The sequence below is a fragment of the Eucyclogobius newberryi genome, unplaced genomic scaffold (assembly GCF_026437365.1).
Source record: "Eucyclogobius newberryi isolate DKJ021-1_F unplaced genomic scaffold, fEucNew1.0.hap1 SCAF_1, whole genome shotgun sequence".
Classification (NCBI taxonomy): domain Eukaryota; kingdom Metazoa; phylum Chordata; class Actinopteri; order Gobiiformes; family Gobiidae; genus Eucyclogobius; species Eucyclogobius newberryi.
Genome location: NW_027315723.1, coordinates 35,089,674 through 35,110,569, shown reverse-complemented (window position 1 = coordinate 35,110,569; position 20,896 = coordinate 35,089,674). Strand labels below are relative to the sequence as shown.

At 39.3% G+C, this 20,896-nt stretch overlaps 1 protein-coding gene across 12 annotated transcripts in view; it reads left to right on the top strand.

The window, feature by feature from the left end:
- Positions 1-20,896, top strand: part of nrxn3b (neurexin 3b) — a 449,304-nt gene that overhangs the window by 141,728 nt on the left and 286,680 nt on the right. For all 12 annotated transcript variants that reach the window (XM_072444649.1, XM_072444613.1, XM_072444640.1 and 9 more), the window contains 2 exons: positions 1,998-2,436; positions 9,120-9,503. In XM_072444649.1, coding sequence (XP_072300750.1) covers positions 1,998-2,436; positions 9,120-9,503 — 823 coding nt within the window. The remainder of the gene's footprint in view (positions 1-1,997; positions 2,437-9,119; positions 9,504-20,896) is intronic.

The window sequence follows — 20,896 nt, the reverse complement described above, 5'->3', positions numbered from 1 at the left end:
GCATCAAGACTGCTCTTCTTTAGGAGAGGCTTTATGACCGCAGTTTTCAAAGACATTGGGAATGTTCCAGATTGAAGCGACATGTTAACTATGTGAGTGAGTGGTGCTAACAAACTGTTCAGCACAGACTTTAGAAATTTGGTGGGTAACACATCAAGGCAGCATGTAGATGAACTCAGACTGGTGATGATCTCATGGACAGTTTTGTCAGTTACTGGTGCAAAGTGAGTTAGCTCTAAGTGTCTTGGTGGTTTTAGGGTAATTTTTTGCATTGTGGGATTTATAGCATTTTTAATGCCCTGAACTTTGTCATTAAAGAATAATGCAAACTCATTACACTTGGATGTGGAAATGAGTTCTAATGGCAGCTGAGCTGGAGGGTTTGTTAATCTGTTTACTGTGGCAAACAGGACACGCAAGTTTTTACTGCAGCTTCCAATTATTTCAGAAAAATATCTTTCCCTAGTTCTACATAAGATTAGGTTGTACATGTTCAGCTTCTCTTTGTAAATCTCTTTTTGAACCTGGAGCTTTGACTTGCGCCATTTCCGTTCGGCCCTGCGGCCATACACACATACATACATACATACACGCACACACACACACATACACACACACACACACACACACACACACACTTACAAACATGCACACCGGCCTCTGTACCACTGAAAAAAACCCTCACCGTGATGTAGAAAAGACATTCATTTTCAGCCTCAATGCTTCTCAATGGCCAACTCTCTCCTATGGCCTTTTTTGTGGCCCACCATTGTAGTGTCTACAATTAAAACAGAGGTGAATGTACAGTTGGTAAATAGTGTATTGAATCTATTCTCTGTGGGTCAGTGCTACTCAGAGGGATTTCAGGGCACCTTTTTGACCACTACACAAAATCGTTTTCTACTAATTTAGCCAATGCTTCTCCAATTGCATTTAGTCCGCGGTGTTCAATCAAATAGAATTATAGAGGTGGACCTATTACTTCTTTCTTCTTCACGGATAAATTGAAGTTGATCTAGAAAATAAGGGAGACAGATAAAATGGCCTCGTACACACTCAACACACGCCAGCAAAATATTATTTGTATTGATCTTGCTGTGAATTGGCAATGGACTAGAGCCATTTTGTATCACATTTTGTAATGAAGCACAGTGCATCCCCCTCAAGAATCCATGAGTCTGTTACAACAATTTCAAGTTCACTTTCATAATGAGGCAATACATTTTGTGGATGGAACATTTATAGCTCATTGTGCCCTGTTAATGAGGTAAGCAGGGGTAAATTATGTTAATATTCTTACTATTACTCAGAATATTTGTTTATCAGGTATAGTGCCTGTAGAGACAATTTGACCCATCCTTCAATGCCACTGGGGTAACCAAGAATCATCTCTGTCAGTATAACCAAAGAAAAGTGAAATCATTCAATTGCTTCTGAAAGTGGTGACATTATTCGACACCAAAAGCGAAATTGTTGTCCGTTGAAAAGCATTTAAAACATAAAATTGATAAGACAATTTCGTGGAGCCAATCCAATACAAATAATGACACGGTTTGTGGATTTCTATTTTGGATATTTCTTTCAAAAGCAGTGAATCTCCCATGGAGTTGAATAGACCCTTGCATACCTTCTGAGATTATGATATCATGAACCTATTTTACAACCCACACATACACAAGGCGAAAAGTACAAACTCTACAAAAACAGACCGGGCAGTAGACCCAGTAGTCGTGTTTCCTTCTAATCTATTTGTCCTTCTTTTTATGAACTTATTTATTGTGTCCTGTTTGTGCATTTTACCTGAGAACAATTGTGGAGCAGCTTTTTTACAATTCAATGTGCAGTTTGTGCAATGACAAGGCATAATGATTCACATTTTGACAAGGGGGGACTTAATGGTGGGTCGTCTTGATCACTTTTCCTTTTCAGCTTCCTTTAAGGCTTAATAACACAAACTAAAAGGTCCAAAACAGTTTTACAATGCATTTCTTCTCCAGGTGGTGTACAAGAACAACGACATCCGTTTGGAGCTGTCCCGCCTGGCCCGCATCGTCGACCCCAAGATGAAACTCCAGGGCGACATCGTCTTCAAGTGCGAGAACGTGCCCACGCTGGACCCCATCAGCTTCGAGAGCCCGGAGTCTTCGCTGTCTCTGCCCAAGTGGAACACCAAACGGGTCGGCTCCATATCGTTCGACTTCCGCACCATCGAGCCCAACGGCCTGATCCTCTTCACCCAGGGCAAGGCTCAGGACAGACGGGACGCCAAGGGACAGAAGAACACCAAGGTGGACTTCTTTGCCGTGGAGTTGTTGGATGGAGGGTTGTATCTGCTGCTGGACATGGGCTCTGGCACTATTAAGGTCAAAGCCACGCAGGCCAAGGTCAACGACGGAAACTGGCACCATGTGGACATCCAGAGAGACGGACGATCAGGTGATGACACGCACACTTTATTGATGGTTTAATATGACATCACAATATTCTAAGGTCTGGAATACTTAAAGGTGGACTTAAAGGTGACTTTTCATGGAGAAGTTAAGATGCAAGTCAAGTTTATTTGTAGAGCACATGTCTTAAACAAAGTCATTCCTGTATGTAACAGGAAAAGAAGAAAACATGCATTAAAATTACAATACATGGAAATAAAACCATACGTAATCATGATATAATTGACTTTAAAAGAGAAGAAATAGAGAAGACAGTATTTTCAGTCATATGCATGCCTAAACTGAATTGCTTTGCTGGAAAAATTAAGGTCTGTGGGTTGACTTGCCATTCTACAGATCTGATATGTAACTTGGGCAAATCTACATGGAGACAAGCAGGTAGCAAGCACTCCACCAGAAATATAATCATAATATGCTGATTTTCACTAAAATTGTTGTCATGGTAGAAAAATGTCAATACAACAAAAGGTTTGATACGCGATGCTGATGTCAATGCCATAACAACGATAAAAACAAACTTTATTTTAGACCATAGAATGTATTTTTCAACACAAATTAAATATGACCTTACAAAGATCCAAACCATTTAAATATAATCAGGAAAGGTTATTTTTTGTCTGGTTTATATAATGTTTTTCAGTTTTGAAACTAGTTTTTGGATCACTAATTATACATGATTCAACATTTTTACTTTTTGATACTTCCTATGAACATGTAATCAACGTTTCTTGCCTTACACTTAGACCCAAAAGCTACCAATAGATCCTTAAGTAAATAAACTATTGATCAACAAAGTGAATCACAGAAACAGTATTTTTGTGTTGATGAAAGATCAATCGGCATCAAGTCATAGGACATTTAACATTGTAAACAGAACTCGGGAGGGATATTTTAAACATAGGAAACTGTGTTGAACAGGAAGAAAAAAAAGCAAAGCCTATGATGAAAAATGCATTAGAAAAAACATAATGTCATCCTGCCAACTGCAGCTTGACTGTAACTTCATCAATGATTCAAAATGTTTCTCGCAATTGCTGTGATATTTAAAACAAAAATCAATAGCCACAGTAGCATTTCTCCTCATTTGTAGCAAGAATATAACAGCGGTCACTTGTGCAATCCAGTCTTAAATAAGTTTGCAGACTCGCAGTTAAAATGCTTTTGCTCACATCCCATTTATGCGTACATTTTGGCCTCTGGTGTTCTCAAGGCTGTCGTTCATTTTTACTTTTCCTGCAAATCCACAGCTTTACTGCCACATGACTTACACCAGGAAACACATGTCCTGGTGCAATTAAAAGCTTGTTGCCTGGAGCCATTGCGCATAATAATAATTCTCTGTCAGGCACAAGGCTGACAAGGCAGAATCAGAATTATGTGGGAGTAGGTGTAAAAAATATGAAATACTCTCAATACAAATGGACAAAAATGGATATCTTGATATATTTTGCATCACCACAATAACAATAGTCAGGTAATATTTTAACAATGCATCAGGAAGGTGCTAAAATGTGGCTGTAAATGTCTTGGTATTGCACAAAATGGGGATGGACCATGACATTAATGACAAAAGAGCAGAAATATCACTTTAATCTTACAATTTCGGTCTCTTTTTTAGCAATTTTTTAATAGTTTAATTATAGATATAACCAATTTTGCTAATCTCGAAAACAACAATTGAGACATTATGAATTGTTTGATAAGTCTCGCCCTTCTAATCATATACCGTATTTTCCGGACTATAAGTCGCACCTGAGTATAAACCAAAAAATGCATAATAGAGGAGAAAAAAACATATATAAGTTGCACTGGAGTATGAAATACAGTTGCAAGTGTGAAAATAGTAAATAATATCACATATAAGTCACTCCGGAGTATAAGTATATAAATATAGATATGTAAGTCGCACCCCGGCCAAAACTATGAAAAAAGGTGCAACTTATAGTCCGGAAAATACGGTACTTGTATATGTATTCTCCAGGTTCAAAGCCTGTTACAGCACTCTTCTTGGAGCTTCCAATATTTAATTATATTCAAGAAAAAAACGGACAACAACAAGAGGTTGAATTGACTGATGTGTTTTCGCCACAGTGGAAATAACATTTTGGTTTTGTGAACAATACATTTAACTAAAACTGTCATTTTGGAAAAACATTTAGAGTTGTTGTTGAAAAATAAAATTGAATTCTGACAACTGGATAAAAGAGTGACAAAAGAGTGACAATGTTTCATCATTTATCCAAGTAGCTTCTTCAGTTCTTAAAATGTTAATATACAGTGCAAAAAGGCTAACACGTGACACTCAGAAAGGGTTTGAATTAAAATATTGACATGTGCTGCACCTTTACCACTGACCCTTTTAAGTATTTTATAGTAAGGCATTATTCGTCTCAGAAAACCCATCAAATCCCTAAAGATGGCCAGGCTAGTTGTAGTATGTTCTTGGTGTGTCTTAAAATTACTTTTCCTGGCCAAAAGGTGATAATATGATAATGTAATTGTTAGTTTCCACGTTCCAGCTTTGGGCACCCTCAATATATTAATTCCAGACATGATCTATGGCTTGCACAAACTCATATTACTCTTTCTAGAGATACAAGCTCCCATCTCCCCTTGTGTATGTCCAATGACCTCAAAACATGGCCAAAGTCCCAGGCCCAGATTTTTTTAGAGAATAAGGGTTAGAAACTTGTGTTGCCTTGAGCACCGAAGCCAGCGCAATCTCGCCATTAGCCGGGATCCTCAGAGGAACGGGCGAGTTAGTGGGAGCGCCAGGCCTGTGTTATATATCAGGTTAGAGCAGCCAATTTAGCCGTGTGTCAGAGCGCGGCGTTTTGATTAATCACCGGCGTGGCCCCCGGTGTGATAGCAGGAGAGGGGTGCAGAATTTTCAAAGGGAAAGAAGAGAGTGAGACAGATATGTGCCGACGAGGTGCCAGGTAAAGAACAGGCTTAAGCACACTTGTGGTTTGAGTGAAATGATAATGGGAGTCAAATGTGAACGGAATTTTGCATCGGGGGTGAGTGTTTAGTGTGATGTTCAAAGAGATGTGAGATGTAGGAAGTGATTCTGAAAAGAAAAAAAAAAAAGATAATTGCGTCTTTTCTGACTTTAGATTTGGGATGTTTTATTAGGATTCATGGTCAAAGTACACATTTTAACATCCAAGAGCATTCACATTTGAGACAAGACTTAAATATGAGCTTAGAATCATCATTGAGACATTATATTTTCTTGTTGGCAGACGGCGGTCTTTGCAAATTGTAACTATTCCAATTGGCATTTCATATACAAATAGATAATTTACAGACAAAAGCCAGGAGGAAAGCAGCAATACTTGAGGCTCATTTATGCTCTACCTATGCGATTTGTATGCTCACAGTTTATGGATGCGCAGCAAGAGCTGTACTTGTGCTGACCACTGGGGACAGTAGTGAGCACTCCGCAACAGTGGAAGCGCAACATCTTAAAAAGTGATTAGAACAAGGTCAAAACAAATACATTTGTTTCTGAGCCCATTTTCTTGACTCTTTTCCTAAAAACTGCGTCAATTTTTGTTTTCCTATTTACAGTTTTTCTTTAGTTTAGATCAATTCTCAAATTTATTTTGAGTGCCCTCTGGTGGTTATTTTCCAGAACACTGCCTTAACATTAGAAAGGGTTGGAAGTTTAAATGAAGGTGGAGCATTAATGAGCCTTAAAGGTGTTTTCACACTTGTAGAACGTAGACTTGGTTTAGGCTTGTTCTAGTCCTGGTCTAGTCCTGGTATAGTCCTGGTATAGTCCTGTTCTAGTCCTGTTCTAGTCCTGGTATAGTCCTGGTATAGTCTTGTTCTAGTCCTGGTCTAGTCCTGGTCTAGTCCTAGTCTAGTCCTGTTCTAGTCCTGTTCTAGTCCTGTTCTAGTCCTGGTATAGTCCTGGTATAGTCTTGTTCTAGTCCTGGTCTAGTCCTGGTCTAGTCCTAGTCTAGTCCTGTTCTAGTCCTGTTCTAGTCCTGTTCTAGTCCTGTTCTAGTCCTGTTCTAGTCCTGGTATAGTCCTGGTATAGTCCTGTTCTAGTCCTGTTCTAGTCCTGTTCTAGTCCTGTTCTAGTCCTGGTATAGTCCTGTTCTAGTCCTGGTATAGTCCTGTTCTAGTCCTGTTCTTGTCCTGTTCTAGTCCTGTTCTAGTCCTGGTATAGTCCTGTTCTAGTCCTGGTATATTCCTGTTCTAGTCCTGGTATAGTCCTGTTCTTGTCCTGTTCTAGTCCTGTTCTAGTCCTGGTATAGTCCTGTTCTAGTCCTGGTATAGTCCTGGTATAGTCCTGTTATAGTCCTGTTCTAGTCCTGTTCTAGTCCTGTTCTAGTCCTGTTCTAGTCCTGGTATAGTCCTGTTCTAGTCCTGGTATAGTCCTGTTCTAGTCCTGGTATAGTCCTGTTCTAGTCCTGGTATAGTCCTGTTCTAGTCCTGGTATAGTCCTGTTCTAGTCCTGGTATAGTCCTGTTCTAGTCCTGTTCTAGTCCTGGTCTAGTCCTGGTCTAGTCCTGTTCTAGTCCTGGTCTAGTCCTGGTCTAGTCCTGGTCTAGTCCTGGTCTAGTCCCGGTCTAGTCCCGGTCTAGTCCCGGTCTAGTCCCGGTCTAGTCCAGATTTAGTTCTGTGTTTAGTTCTAGTTGATGCCTAATTTCCATGTGGTGATTGTGCTAGTGTGAACAACCCCAAAGCACATATTGCTGTAAATTTGGGGAATTACAAATAAATGTCTTTTATGAGTTTTTTTACTGTTTTTTGGGACTAACAATTGAAAGACTTGTGTATGGGAGATGCCAGCGATTTTTTAAGCCAGGAAAAAGAAAAGATAAAAATAATAATGCTGGACCCATAGACAATTGTTTCAATTTAAATGATTTATCACACTTGTTTAGGCCATCTTTGATTAAATTATACACACCACGTAAATATTATGAATTTATTTAACAAATTAATTCATGCAAATTCAGGGCCGAGTAAACAGAGAAAAGTGGTTGAAAAATGTATCTCTAATGGAAAACATAATCAAGCAAGAAGAACAACACAAAAGCAGACTTGATTGTGCTTTCAATAAAACATAATTAGTTGGAAACAACAGATTAGGGCTTGTCCTGACTCACACAATGTCGCGTCTAATGGGCCTCACTGTGAAAAAATCAGAAATGACCATAATGCATTTGTCACAGTAATGCGTTTCATCTCCGTTCTCACCTTTAAACAAACAATATTTGCTGAAACAATGGTGCATGTCTAACCCTGCACTTTTTGTGACACTGCCAAGTTTAGAGGAAGAGAAATGTCAACGCTAATTCTGTTACAGCTGCACATTCTCAAGAGCAACGTTTGGTTCCGCCTAAACAAGACGTCAAAAAGTATTACATTATATTATTATGTGAGATATCAAACTCTGTCACTTCACACCAGACTATTGAACGATTTGTCAGTAAATATTAAGTGTAGCTCAAGATATTCAGTCGAGAAAGTATGATATTGTAAAAATATCTGAGGCCCAGACACAAGAGTTGAACCACAGATGATGTAAAGCGTTTATATAGTCATTCATGTTATGTTATATGGTAATGTTATAGTCAGTCAGTGCTAATTTGTTAAAGGTTTGGCCAAATTATATGAGTATATACTGTATTCATGCATTCCATACATTTTTGCACTGAGTGATACAATTGCTAAAACAACTTTACCTGTTTATTGTTGTCCATTTTACTAACTATAGACACAGTGTTGTTTTTTTTTTTTTTTTTTTTCTTAGACTTTTATTCAACTTATTTTATTTCATTTTTATTATTATATCTAAAGTATTTCATATCTAATCTTACTGAAAATATTCATTGTTTTTTCATGCGACATCACAACATCCCTATAGTTTATTAATGAGCTGGAGCAGGTCAGAATTCTATGATACAATTTGCTGTTTAACTATCAGATTGCAGATTTGTATACCCAGTTTATGGTTAAAAAAAAAAATATTTAAGTTCAGCGTCTTCTCTGTCATCATAAATATATATCATAGAATATGTTTCACACTGTAGCCTCGGATAGTGGTGCCATTATTCAACTCCAAAGACGTGACTGTTGTCAGTTGAAAGAACTTTAGGACATACAGTAAGATTAATATGACACTTTTATGGGGTCAAACCCGCACAAATGATGAGAAGGAGAAAGATTTGTGTATTTCTATTATACATTTCTTTCAAAAACCCATAGAGTAACATTGACTCTTACCAAACATCTGAGATTATGATTTTTCAAATGATCAATTCCTAGAATGCAACAAAAACCTACAGTTTATTCATGTTAAACATGTGGTTTTATTGCCATCCTTTTAAATCTTGTACATCTTTGATACTTTTTGTTCTACTGCAGTTGAAATACTGAACTAACTGAACTGCATTATGATGTTTCTGGCAATAAGGCCAAAACATTATCTAATAAACAAATTTCATCTATTAACTTGAGATGTTTTTTAATGTTTCTCAAAATACATAAAGAATTCAATACACTCTTAAATCCAATCTCACATCCATAGAACAGTTTGAAGGCGTTGCAAAGGTAGCACAGCGCCACACTGCTTTCGCGTGGTATTTGTTTTATAATAATCTTTGTATAGTATCCCTGACATTTAAACATGTCCTCTGCTTCTCCCAGGCATTATTTCTGTAAACAGCCGACGCACGCCCTTCACCGCGTCCGGGGAGAACGAGATCCTGGACCTGGAGGGGGATCTTTATCTGGGCGGTTTACCCGATAACCGCGCGGGCCTGGTGCTCCCGACTGAGCTGTGGACCGCCATGCTCAACTACGGCTACGTGGGCTGCATCCGCGATCTCTTCATCGACGGGCGCAGCAAGGACATCCGCCAGATCGCCCAGGCCCAGAACGTGACGGGCATCAAGGCGACGTGCACCAAAGTCGGCGGCAAAATGTGCGATAGCGGCCCGTGCAAGAACAACGGGCAGTGTAAGGAGGGCTGGAATCGTTACGTGTGCGACTGCACCGGGACGGGCTTCTGGGACAGCACTTGTGAGAAAGGTGAGACTTCTCTCTTCCCCTCTCGTGTCTCTTGATGCTGAAGTGTGTATTATTGGCGTTGGCACAGGGACTATTGATTGGTTTCTAAAGGAGCTTTTAAAAGGCTAAGGTGTCGCATTGCTGTAAAAAAGATCTAAGAGTTATGGACTTGGGGTCAGCTATAGTGTTGATGGTCTGTTGTTGTTGTTGTTGTTGTGCAGGGAATTAAACTTGCTTGCGCTGAAAGTGAGGTGACACGGGCGTTTTATCAAGTGTTTAGTCAGTAGGCAAAGTAAGTAAGTAAAAACCTTGGGCCTATTATAGCATTTCTCTTCGATCTCACCAAAAAAGCGAATGTAGAAAATATTTTGGGTGTCAAACAGGTTTCCGATGTAAATATGGGCACAACTATTTTATGATACACACCGACAAATACTTTCACTATGAGTATGGCAGATGATTAGAATCAAGAGTTGTTTAAAGCGATGTTATTTAAATTAGCAATGGATGTGAAGCATTGCTCTGTTACTCGAGTTAGACTTTAATCCGAGTTTTGTTTTATCATAATTTGACCCTAAGGAACCGACTGAAACTGAACTGAAACTATAACTATAAGTGAGCTGATTTGCGCTGTCCTTGTTCTATGTTGCACCGAATTGTTCATTGTTCTATGTTGCACCGAATCACCAAAGCAAAGTTTCTATGTTTGTGAATTGTTTTGTTAATTGACAATGGCAATAAACCTTTTCTGATTCTGAAATGACAGAAGCTAGTTAATCTAATCTGTTTGTGCTAAGCAGGGCCATGAACGCTTGTACTGATCATCATGAAAGTGTGTGTTTTTATATCCATTTTTACTAAACGTGTTGTCAGACTTCAGCCTGGGTTTGCTTATGTGTGCACTGTGTTGTCATTGTAATGATGGCGGCAGTTATCCCCCAAAGTTGGCCATTATTGGGCAAATAGGTTTCCGCTTGCTCTTAAACTTGTCTTGCAGCTTGTGTTCGCTTTCTAAAATGAAATGTCAAATTCTTATAAGAAGACCCAAATAAATACTCTTAGGGGGGAAATCAATCTAGGTTCAATTTGTGGGGAGAGAAAACACTTTAAACTTTGACTGGCCCAGTAATTAAGAACATATCGAGCAGTTGGCAGGACAAAACGTCAAGATTATGTACGCGTAGTAGCAAATGCCACCGCAGAATTTGTACCTGTCATCAACTTAAACACTGGTTGTAAATTCCTGCTTATGGGCGACATCTGGTGCATTTCGACACTTTGCAATGCCACAATGACTGCTATTTTATTCATGATTCTGAAACTTATGAATAGCTGTTTAAAATGTTAAGAAAATTCATGAATGCAACTGACTTCACTAAACGAAGCTCAAGTAGCTTTCAAAAATCAGTCTGTGCAGGGGAAAAAAGCTTTGTTCCAAACAGCATTAGATGAGGACATTCTGAGCAGTGGCAATTGGAGGTTTTTTTAGAGTGTACGTGAGCATAGTTTGGTCAGAATAATGAGTGTCTGGAGGAGAGCTTGTTTGTACTGACAGTTAGTGCGACGGTAGAAGGCTGCCGACATCATAATGTGTTATCGATTTTAAAAAAGCCCAGAGATTTGGAGCAGGACTCGCCGCGTTCCTTGCTTTGAAAAATGATATTGTATGCATTGAAAGGAATTAGATCTGTTTTTGTCTTGCCGAGTAAACTGCAAACGAAATGATTGGATTATAAAGAACACATGGGAGAATATGTTAAATACTTGTGGACTGCACTGCAAACAAAGCAATATCTCCATCCATAAAATCTCTGTATTAACTCATGCATTGTTTTTATCAATCGAGAAGATTTTTATTTAGTTTAGTTATACTATTCCAGACAACTTTCATCTACTATCGATAAATCTCACGACAAAGTTGTCTGACAAAAATAATTCTGCCTCCTGCTTGTCCCCAAGGTCCTTTGACATGACATTGAATTTATTGATCAGGTGCATGAGTGTAGCGGTTTAAGGCGTTCTGTTCCCGACCTGGACCTTTTTGTCAAATGTCTCTGCGCGCTCTCTCCCCATTTCATGCCTCAGTTGTTCTGTCCAATAAAGCCTTCGAGTCAGAAAATCTTAAATCTTTTTCTTTAAACGCTTAACTAAAACGATCCTTAATTCAAACTGAAGTCGTTTCTTGGCCCTTTAGTGTATAAACCCTGACTGTAGTTAAGACCTCTGCTGTCTGAGTTGCACCAATTACTGTATAAGTGGTAAAAGCTATGCACAGAGGAAAATCAGATAATCAAACAAGTATTATATCATCATCATCCTGGGTGTTTTTATTGCTCAAAAATACTAGGAAAAGCAATAATTCTTACTGAGAGCGGGCTTAATTCTCTGTAGATCTGAAAAACGCAAAGCAAAGCAAAACAACTTGCAAAAACAAAGGCTGGAACTCTCTGAACTTTTATACCCAACCTCATGCGCTTTTCACCATTCACCTGTTCTTTTTGCGATTGAATTATTGAACCAAATCCACAATTATGGAGCTCTACATCAAATGAAATCTCGTGGAAATTCTGACTGTGGAGCGACAAAGGTAATTCACTTCAATTCAGTTTTTTTGTGACGCCAAAAGTCACAGCAGCAGTTCCCTCGATGGGCGACAATGAAATCGAGAAGCAGATTAAGCAATGTTCACAGGAATTTAGCAAATGCAAAACCCAGCATCCCCTGTCCTTAGCTCTTCCTCGTCAGAAATCCAATATATGAACTCGTACTGACAATTGCATGTGCTTTTAATCTTTTTAAGATGTAGTGGCTGTTGTGGGCTTTAATGAAGGGAAAGTACAGAGTGAAATGGGGGATGAAAGAGAAGGGAGGACATGCAGTAATTTGTAGAAGTCTGAAATCAAACTCACAACGCTGCGGCCGGCTGCACTTGAAGCCTGGTGTACGTGTGCTCTGTTAACCACTCGACCTCCGGGCAGAACTGCGTGAGCGTTTAAACTTGCAACTGTTACATTTAAGATACGCTTTAGTCGATACCTTTACGTGTCATGACATTTGAATAAAGATAATAACAAACGGAGACAAGCCGGTGACAGGCAGCAGAGATGTTGAATAAGGCACCTTGAATCTAAAAACATGCACGGATAATGTAGCTGAAGAAAGAAATGCACTGAAATGAGTCAGAAATAAGGTTCTAAGGTTAAGTTTCTTCAAATCAAGAGTCATAATTCTGACTTAACTCGGGTTCGCATTGTGCCAGAGCTGGAGGTGTGTTGTGAATGAGCAGTGTGAAGTCACCCGTGACTTATCATGACATCTGTGCGCTCTTTAGCAACACTTAGATCTGTGAATTAAAATGGAAGCGAATGCAGATGGTGAGACATTTCACCTCTGCACGCCGTTTAACCCAACAACATCCATTTTTCATTACAAGCTAAATAATATCATCATATCAGGCTCTTTATACATCTACTGGAAAATGGCACAAAGTGGATATGCTTTTAGTTGTCTGTTGTGCTTGGTTTACCTTCGCTTCTGTCTGAGAATGTTCTGTCTTTGAATAGCGATATGGCCTCGTGATTCGACTTTTTTGTATGATTTTTCAAACGTATACACATAGAATACAATTTTAACTGCTTTCAGCCAAATCTCCGAAGTATTCAGAATACAGTGGAAGGGAATCACATCATGAAGTCATTTGAGCTTGAAAATATACAATTCCCCATTCCTTTCGAAACCTTGCTCAGGACTAATCAGAGTCCTATTTGGTAACTAATGACCGGAAGGCGTATAACTTTATTCAAACCCGGTTCCTTAACCTGTGTATACCACTATGTTATTAAAAATATAACAGACATTAAAAAAAAAAACTGAAAAAAATTAAATTAGGACTTAGGACTTAGACTTTGGGCCAAATAGAATGCCTGACTACATATTTAGGACTATGTAAAATGTTTGTATGCTCTCTCTCTCTCCAGAAAAAAGGAGGACAAGATTATAATAAAAATATCTGCATTTTAAATGTGTTTTTAGACTGAAAATAGCTGTGTTAAGAACATTTAACCCACACAGCTGAGCAAGCCTCTCTTGTGCCTTTAAAGATTTCCATTTCCATTTTTCAAAAAACCCAATAAAAACCAATTACCTCTTAGATATACAATCAACCGACAATTATTTTCATAGTTTTAATTTAACTTCATGGTTCCCTGGAGTACGTTTTATTGTAGAAATGATCTGGCACCTGCCGCTACAGCAGAAGTGTTTTGGCAGTCTGTTTCATAGTCACACGTTGTAGATAAATAAATCTCTACCTTTGGCGCCGGATGGAGCAGGTAGTGGTCACCCAAGGGACCGAACCTCAGCTGTGCAACAAATTCTATTTACTGCTTTGAAGCAGTTGTTCAGCTGGTTGTGTTGCATATTTAGGAGGGTAATTTGGCTCTGAGCTCTGAGGTTATGTTTTATTTTGTGAAGAATATTGACCCGCAAAAGGGTATAAAACATTTGTACTGATACAGAATGTGTATGTATTAGTTAACTTTACTACTGTCTGTTTAAAGTGTGTCTAACGGGCGATATTTGGGAAAGGCTGATGCAAAATAAGAAAAAGTGTGGAAAAATTGTGTAGAACTTTTTGGATGGAAGCCTAGCCTGCTATTTATGCCAATTTACATCTGACAGACAATTTTTCATATTTCTGCAATAAAAAAAAGTATGCGTAACTTGAATCGAGTTTGCTTAACAGAGGAAGAAGCTGTTTCCCGCAAAAACATGGTACAATTGATTGTGCATCTGTCTACATAATGAATTATATACAAATGTATTAATTTTTCAAAAAGCAAATATGCTGCCGGTAATTACTTTCTGGATAAGCAGAAATCCTTTAAATTCTCATTTGTGACAGAAAAAAAAAGCCTTTCATGACCTGTGGGACCCACTTCCTGCCTCAAACATGCAGTTCAGATTAAAAAGTTTCTCTATTGTATGTTTACTGGCGCATCAGTGGCTCAGGTGGTAGAGTGGTTGTCTTTTAACTAGAAGATTTGCGGTTTGATCCCAGCTTCGATTAGTACATCCTTGTCGTGTCCTTGGGCTAAGACTTTTCATGTTTCCCATTGGAAGCCCCATCTCTATCAGTCTGCCCCAGGGCAGCTGTCTCTAAAGACGTTGTTAGCCCCCTCGGAGTGTGAGAATTGAAGTAGGGCAATATAAAGTACTTTGGGAATGTTTTATGTTTAAATTATGAATATTATTTTAATATTGCCCAACCCATGTTAAGATACAAACTCAATAATGCAGTTTAGCAGAATCACCATCATTACTTATTTACAACTCACTCTCCACATTTTCTCTTCAAGCCTCAAGATAAAATGATTGAAATGCTGCCTTCTTCTCACCGCTGCGTGAGAAAGGATGTATTTTAGTGCCACCGCCACAGGCGCCTTTCTTCTTGTCTCCTCTGTGCTTTTAAGTCGCCCCTGGAGCTCCTCTGCGACAATATCACACACCGCCACAGAGAAGTATTCACACATGGCGCCTGCTATTGATCCACGCTCGCCCCGGTGCAGCACGGGCAATGATTAGACAGCGAGGTGACACGATAGGGATCTGCACTCACCCCGGGAGTGGAACAAAGGTGACACATTTACATTACAACAATTGGTCTTTGCCGCCGACTTTGCCACAGAATGTAAATAAGCTCTTTTATTTGACTTTTCCGACTTACTTGAAATATGTGCTTGTAGCTTTCAGTGGATGTATAAAGTATAAAAATCTGGTGGATGGATATTTCATCAATGCGGCAAAATTATGCCATAGGGACTCATAGTGATATTCTTTATTATTTATGGAGCTTTTGTATGCATACATCATTGAAAGAGCAATGAAAGTGTACAATTGGCGATAATAACTGATAATAGAGGCATATGGTGCTGCGAGCGTGTCTTGAGGCCCAATACAAAAAATACACATGGGCCCTTCAACCAGATTTCACCACAATAACAGAATCCAGCATGGACAGAAAACAAGGATATATTTGACAATGAACTTACAGCTGGGGAATCTCAAAAGGAGGAAGTCGGTATTTAAATTTGTCCAACTAGCTCTCACAAACCCTTTAGACCATCATTAATAGCGGAGAGTGTCTATTCTTCCTTATAATTACATATTATATATTGAGATATCTCAACCTGTTTGCATCCATCAGTGACTTTACCCTTGAACTCACTCACACAAATACGGTAAATACATTTCACAAATCTAGCTGCCCTGCATTTGTATTCAAAATGATTGGCCAATAGAACGTTGCAATGTCTTCTGAAACCCATCAATTTCGACAAAGTGAAGCGTGGGTGCCAATCAGAGCGCTGCTTTCGGCTGATACTTCCAGGTTGGCGAAAGATAAAATACGTTATTATTAGATGCAGATGAACTGGTCCAAAAAAATCTGAACTAGGGGAATGATGCTAATTTAATACTAATTCACAAAAAAAGTCCCTTCCCCAGTTTACATGTTTTTAACTACCCATTGTTTCATGTGCAAAGGGTTTGACTATGATAGCATTTCATCAACGTGTAAAAACACTTGTAACTATGCTTGAAACATTTTTATAAATCTGGCAATGTCAACGAAAATGCTCTTTTGAGTGTCTGCATACTTCTAATCCTGATTTATGCTTGTTGGTTTTCCCACTTCCATAATCCCTGGGAAAACTTAAGTAGTCTCAGCACATTTTGGCATGCTACTATTTTTAGCCCTGGAATAATGGAATCATCAGAAGCGAGAACCTCATGATAATTTGTATTCACCACACCACATTGCTTTGTAATTCCCTCTCTTCCACCGGGACCAAAAATAAACGCGATAGCAATTTTCTTGTTTGTTTACCATGAGAAAAATGCAACCTGACAGATTTCAGTGAACGTTTGAGGGGATCAAAGATTGTATGGTTCCAGAACTCCCTGACAGGTCTCCTGTGTGCGTGCAGCTAGCTTTAGCACATTCTGCATCCCGTTTGCAATGTATCTAGGCACGGTTTTCACACTCACATTTTGAGCGTGTTATTTTTGACCCGGAGCACCAAACCTGACAGCACCTACGTTCTGAGTTCGACTCCAGTATCACACAGCAGATGTAGAGCCAGCGTGGTGCCAGACTGATCCAAGGCTGTTGCATTTACAGTTCTTTATAACACAAACCCATGACTGTATTACCAACGTTTTCTCTAAGGTTATGGTATATTTCATAGTACAGATTGTTGCGCTAATGCTACTTTTCAACGCGAAGTAGAGCATGAACATTTTTAGAACCACATACAGCTGCACTATGTCATAATTATTATCACGTTCTATTTGACACAATCTAATCTAACCTATATTGTGTGGTTTTAAGCAATTCTGATATAGAAAAGTTGTAAAACTATTCAGGGAAGGTCCATTTAATTTATAATATTATATTTACTAGTTTTGGTACTTATCGATTAGTATCTGGGTATAAAACTCTATTATCGCATGCAGGTCATTGAATTAGACAACATTTCTGTTCACATTATTCTGCCTGCATTAGTGTAAAATGTTCAATATTCAAGGTGCATTAACAACTTAACAAAACAATGCATTCTACCTCTGGGTGGATTGGAAACGGCTTTGTAGTCTGTGTTTAAATTATTTGTTGTACAGATCTCTATTGTGCAAACAACTGGAAGGACAGGTACAACTAGTGGCAGTAGTGTTATTGGTTGCTCAGCTATGTTTGATTTTCATGGTAAAATATTTAGTCATTAATGGTTTAACGTTCTGTTCAGGGGTGATGAAGTGGGTGTCATTAGATTGGACAGTACAAACCAGCAAGTAAAGCTCCATTTCCACTGGCCCTCCTCAACTCTACTCCACTCCACTCGGCCTGGTTTGTTTCTTTTATTGTGTAGAAGCTAGCTACTATACCATTCTGAACTCTAATCAATCACTAACCCAAATTAGCCTGTTTAATGTTTAGAGCCCTGGACCAATAGCTGGTACTAAAAAGTACTTGGAACCCGTTAAAAAAGACTACCGAGCAGAGTAGAGCAGGGCTGGTATTGGTTTCCGGGCTCAATGCCAAATACTATTACATACCACGATTTATTTCCCTTTCTTTCTTTTTGACACGCATAGATTCTGTTTGCGCATGCATTCAAACTAATGGGCAAACTACTCTGTGAGAGACATTTTTCTTGTCCATCTACCTCATCACATTTGACCTGGCGACTTTTGTCTAGCACTCCTACCCAGAATCCCTCCCAGAATCCCTCCCGTTGCCTGGCATGCTGTTTTTGACCTGAAGCAGTAGACCAGACAACACCTGTGATCAGAGATGGATGCTGCCAATCCCTCGGCGGACGCAGAGCCAGCACGAATCAAACCTCACTGTGTCTGTGTGCCTTCTGCAGATACTGCTCTAAACACAACCACACTAATTACACGCCATCATCATCATTCATTCATTTTCCTCTTCTGTCCTACCCTTTACACGTCCATTTGGCCACAAAGGTGACTGCCACTTGGAGCCAGTGGAGTGGTGCCAGTTCTCATTTTGCAGGTGTGTGATTCGGGGGTGCTGGCCCTGATAGACCCCTTGTGTGTAGGTTGTGACTGGGAGCGCGGCCCTTGCCAAAACTCATTTGCCTGTGATCTGAATTCAAATAGAGCAGCTTGGCTTGGAGTGGCCCCAACAGGCTCTGCTCTTGGAAATGTGCTTCCATTGTTTGAGTGAAATACGAGGTGGCACACGCTGTGAGGAATTTATGTGGTCCAAAGCCAGCGTGATGGAGATTAAAGTACCATTTGTAGTGCAGCCACATCCAAAAACAGGCATATGTGTTTTTAAAAAGAGGCTTGGTTGTTCTTTTTCAGCTAAATTAATATTTACCTACTGTAAAATTTGGACTATTGGGTGCACCAGAATATAAGATGCACCAACTAAATTTACAGGAAAAAAAAATGCATACGCAGGTATCAATGTTGTAACATGGGTAGAGAAGTTCGGAAGAAGAAATTCACATTTTATTTCGGGGAGGGTATAAAATGCTGACCACCGTATTGCACACGCACCATATCGCACATCCAGGTTCCACACGTATCTTCATTTAAGACCCGTCTAAATTCAGTTCCTCATTAGACTAATTTCCCCGTGAATTTGAGTTGGATTGTAGGGTTCAAAGGGTTAAATAAAGTAGCAGTTTATAGTCCCAATTTTATGGTAGATTAAACCTTTATTTTGACTTTGAATATTCAAGGAAACAAGCAATGCAAGAAACAAAGAAAATACAGAAATTAAGTTCAATTGCAAAAAGCCGTTTATCTCCTTAATGAAAAAGTAGTTGTAGAAAAAGTTGTCATTTTGTTGGTACATCTTACAGATTTGATCAAATAATCTAATGTTGAGTGGATCTTATCAAAGGAGGTGATAGAATAATATTCTGATTGCAGTAATATACATTTGGCTTTTTGAAAGAGTACATTTTCCCATTGTTGTATTAGAATAAGGTCATTCTGCTAGTAATAATGATAAACGTGTTAAAGTCATTGTGAGTTGTAACTTCCACTCTGTTCTGTCTAATTGGGTTGATTCAGGCGTACAACTTTTGTCTGGTTTCATTTAAAGTTATGCACAGAATGATCGCCCGCAGCCAGATTCAGACAAAAGAAGTAGGAAATCATTACCTCTTATAATACTCATGTTTGAAGGTGGGCTCCCGCCTCTGTCTCTTCTTTTACACACTGCTGGAGGCTTGATTCCATCTTGATTGTAACATCCCATTGCACTCAAGGTTAGCCAAATGTTTCTCCCATATAAGGAAAAGCGCAGTGCAGAAATGATCCAAGTCGCATCTTAGGGGGAGTTGTGAGAGGTGACATGATTTCAGGACTACGGGGATTGTATTTGATGTTATTGAGAGACTGTGGTTGAACATAACGCTTCAGCCGGCTGGTGTACTGCTGCTGTGCTGCAAACTGTGCACTCATTCAAGCAGCCAGTGCATGAGTCAAGCTCTATTTGACCTGGTGTGGACTGAAGGGGCTTCTGTGTCGCTGGCAGTGTCCGTATTATTACCAGGAGATATGGATATCCTTCCTATTTTTAGAGCACATTTTAAGTGCTTTTATAAGACTGTTCCCAAAGTGCTGCACACAATTTAGGAAAGCAAAAATGAACTTTTATCAATTTAGCAACCTCTTCTTTTAGAGGTCTGTCTAGGTCTGCTCTGAGGACCACACAGCCTCAAACCCATGGATCTATTATATTATCTCAAACCCATGGATCTATTATATTATCTCAAACCCATGGATCTATGCTCAAACCACGCTGAATAAACCTGTGTGGGAATCTTGGATGTTTGCAGGTTGTGCCTTAACTGAGCATGTGCAGAGGAGAAGAGAAGCAACAGCAGCGCCAAGTTTCAACACATTGACTTAAAAACTAATCTTTGTTTGGATCTAAGGCTCTGTTCACGTTTCTAAGGATTGTATGTTCGTTAGAAATACAGTTGTATTTAATGCAGTATTTTGATAACGTTACATAGAATGTGTAATAGAATATTTTTTTCTTCAAATATTGCGTGCAACTGTTATCCACTAAATATCGATGACCACCCTGAATCTGCCTGCCCATCCATACAAGTCAGCGCAAGCTACTGCTTTACATACTTCGATAATGGGCACGCTCACCTGTCTCATTTCTTTGTACACTGATGTATATGAGTTCACTTCAAACCAGGCCCCAAACAAAGCTTAATTTGAAACTCTGTGACAGTAGCGTGTTAGTGAGTGCCATGTTGCTGATGAAGTAGGGGAGTTAATCAAGTAAACTGGCCAGTAATGAAGTAGGTTTGCCTGATGCTGTGCTCGCCAAACACTGAACATTCCCTTTGAGACTATCCTCTTTCTGCATCCACCACCAGCATCAGACCCAACACACACACACACACACCCATGAGACAGATTGGATTGTCTCTAATGCATATTGCGTTTTCCCTGACAACCTGCTACCGCCCCCGTACTGTAAGGGTTTGTGTATGCCCGAGCTGTCAATGATGGCTTCAGGCCACGACTTAAGCAGCCAGTGTGTCTACGATGGGTATCAGTCCCGACTCCAGAACAAACTAAACACCGTTCATGATCAAGTTTTACCTTTCAAACTGCTGCTGTTCGATACATGGAAAGCATGCAGTGTGTGATATCGATCTTCTGTCTCACGAAGATGGAGATTCAGCGCCTCAAAATGGAAATTAAAGCCAAGAAATTTCATAAACTGAATGGGTAGATTTATGCAAGGAAATTAATCAAAAACTTGCCAAAAGTGTCTAGTCACATTGCTCGTCAAACAGAGATCTAACCTCCACTATAGTTTACTTGCATTCCCTGGTATATTTGGCAGT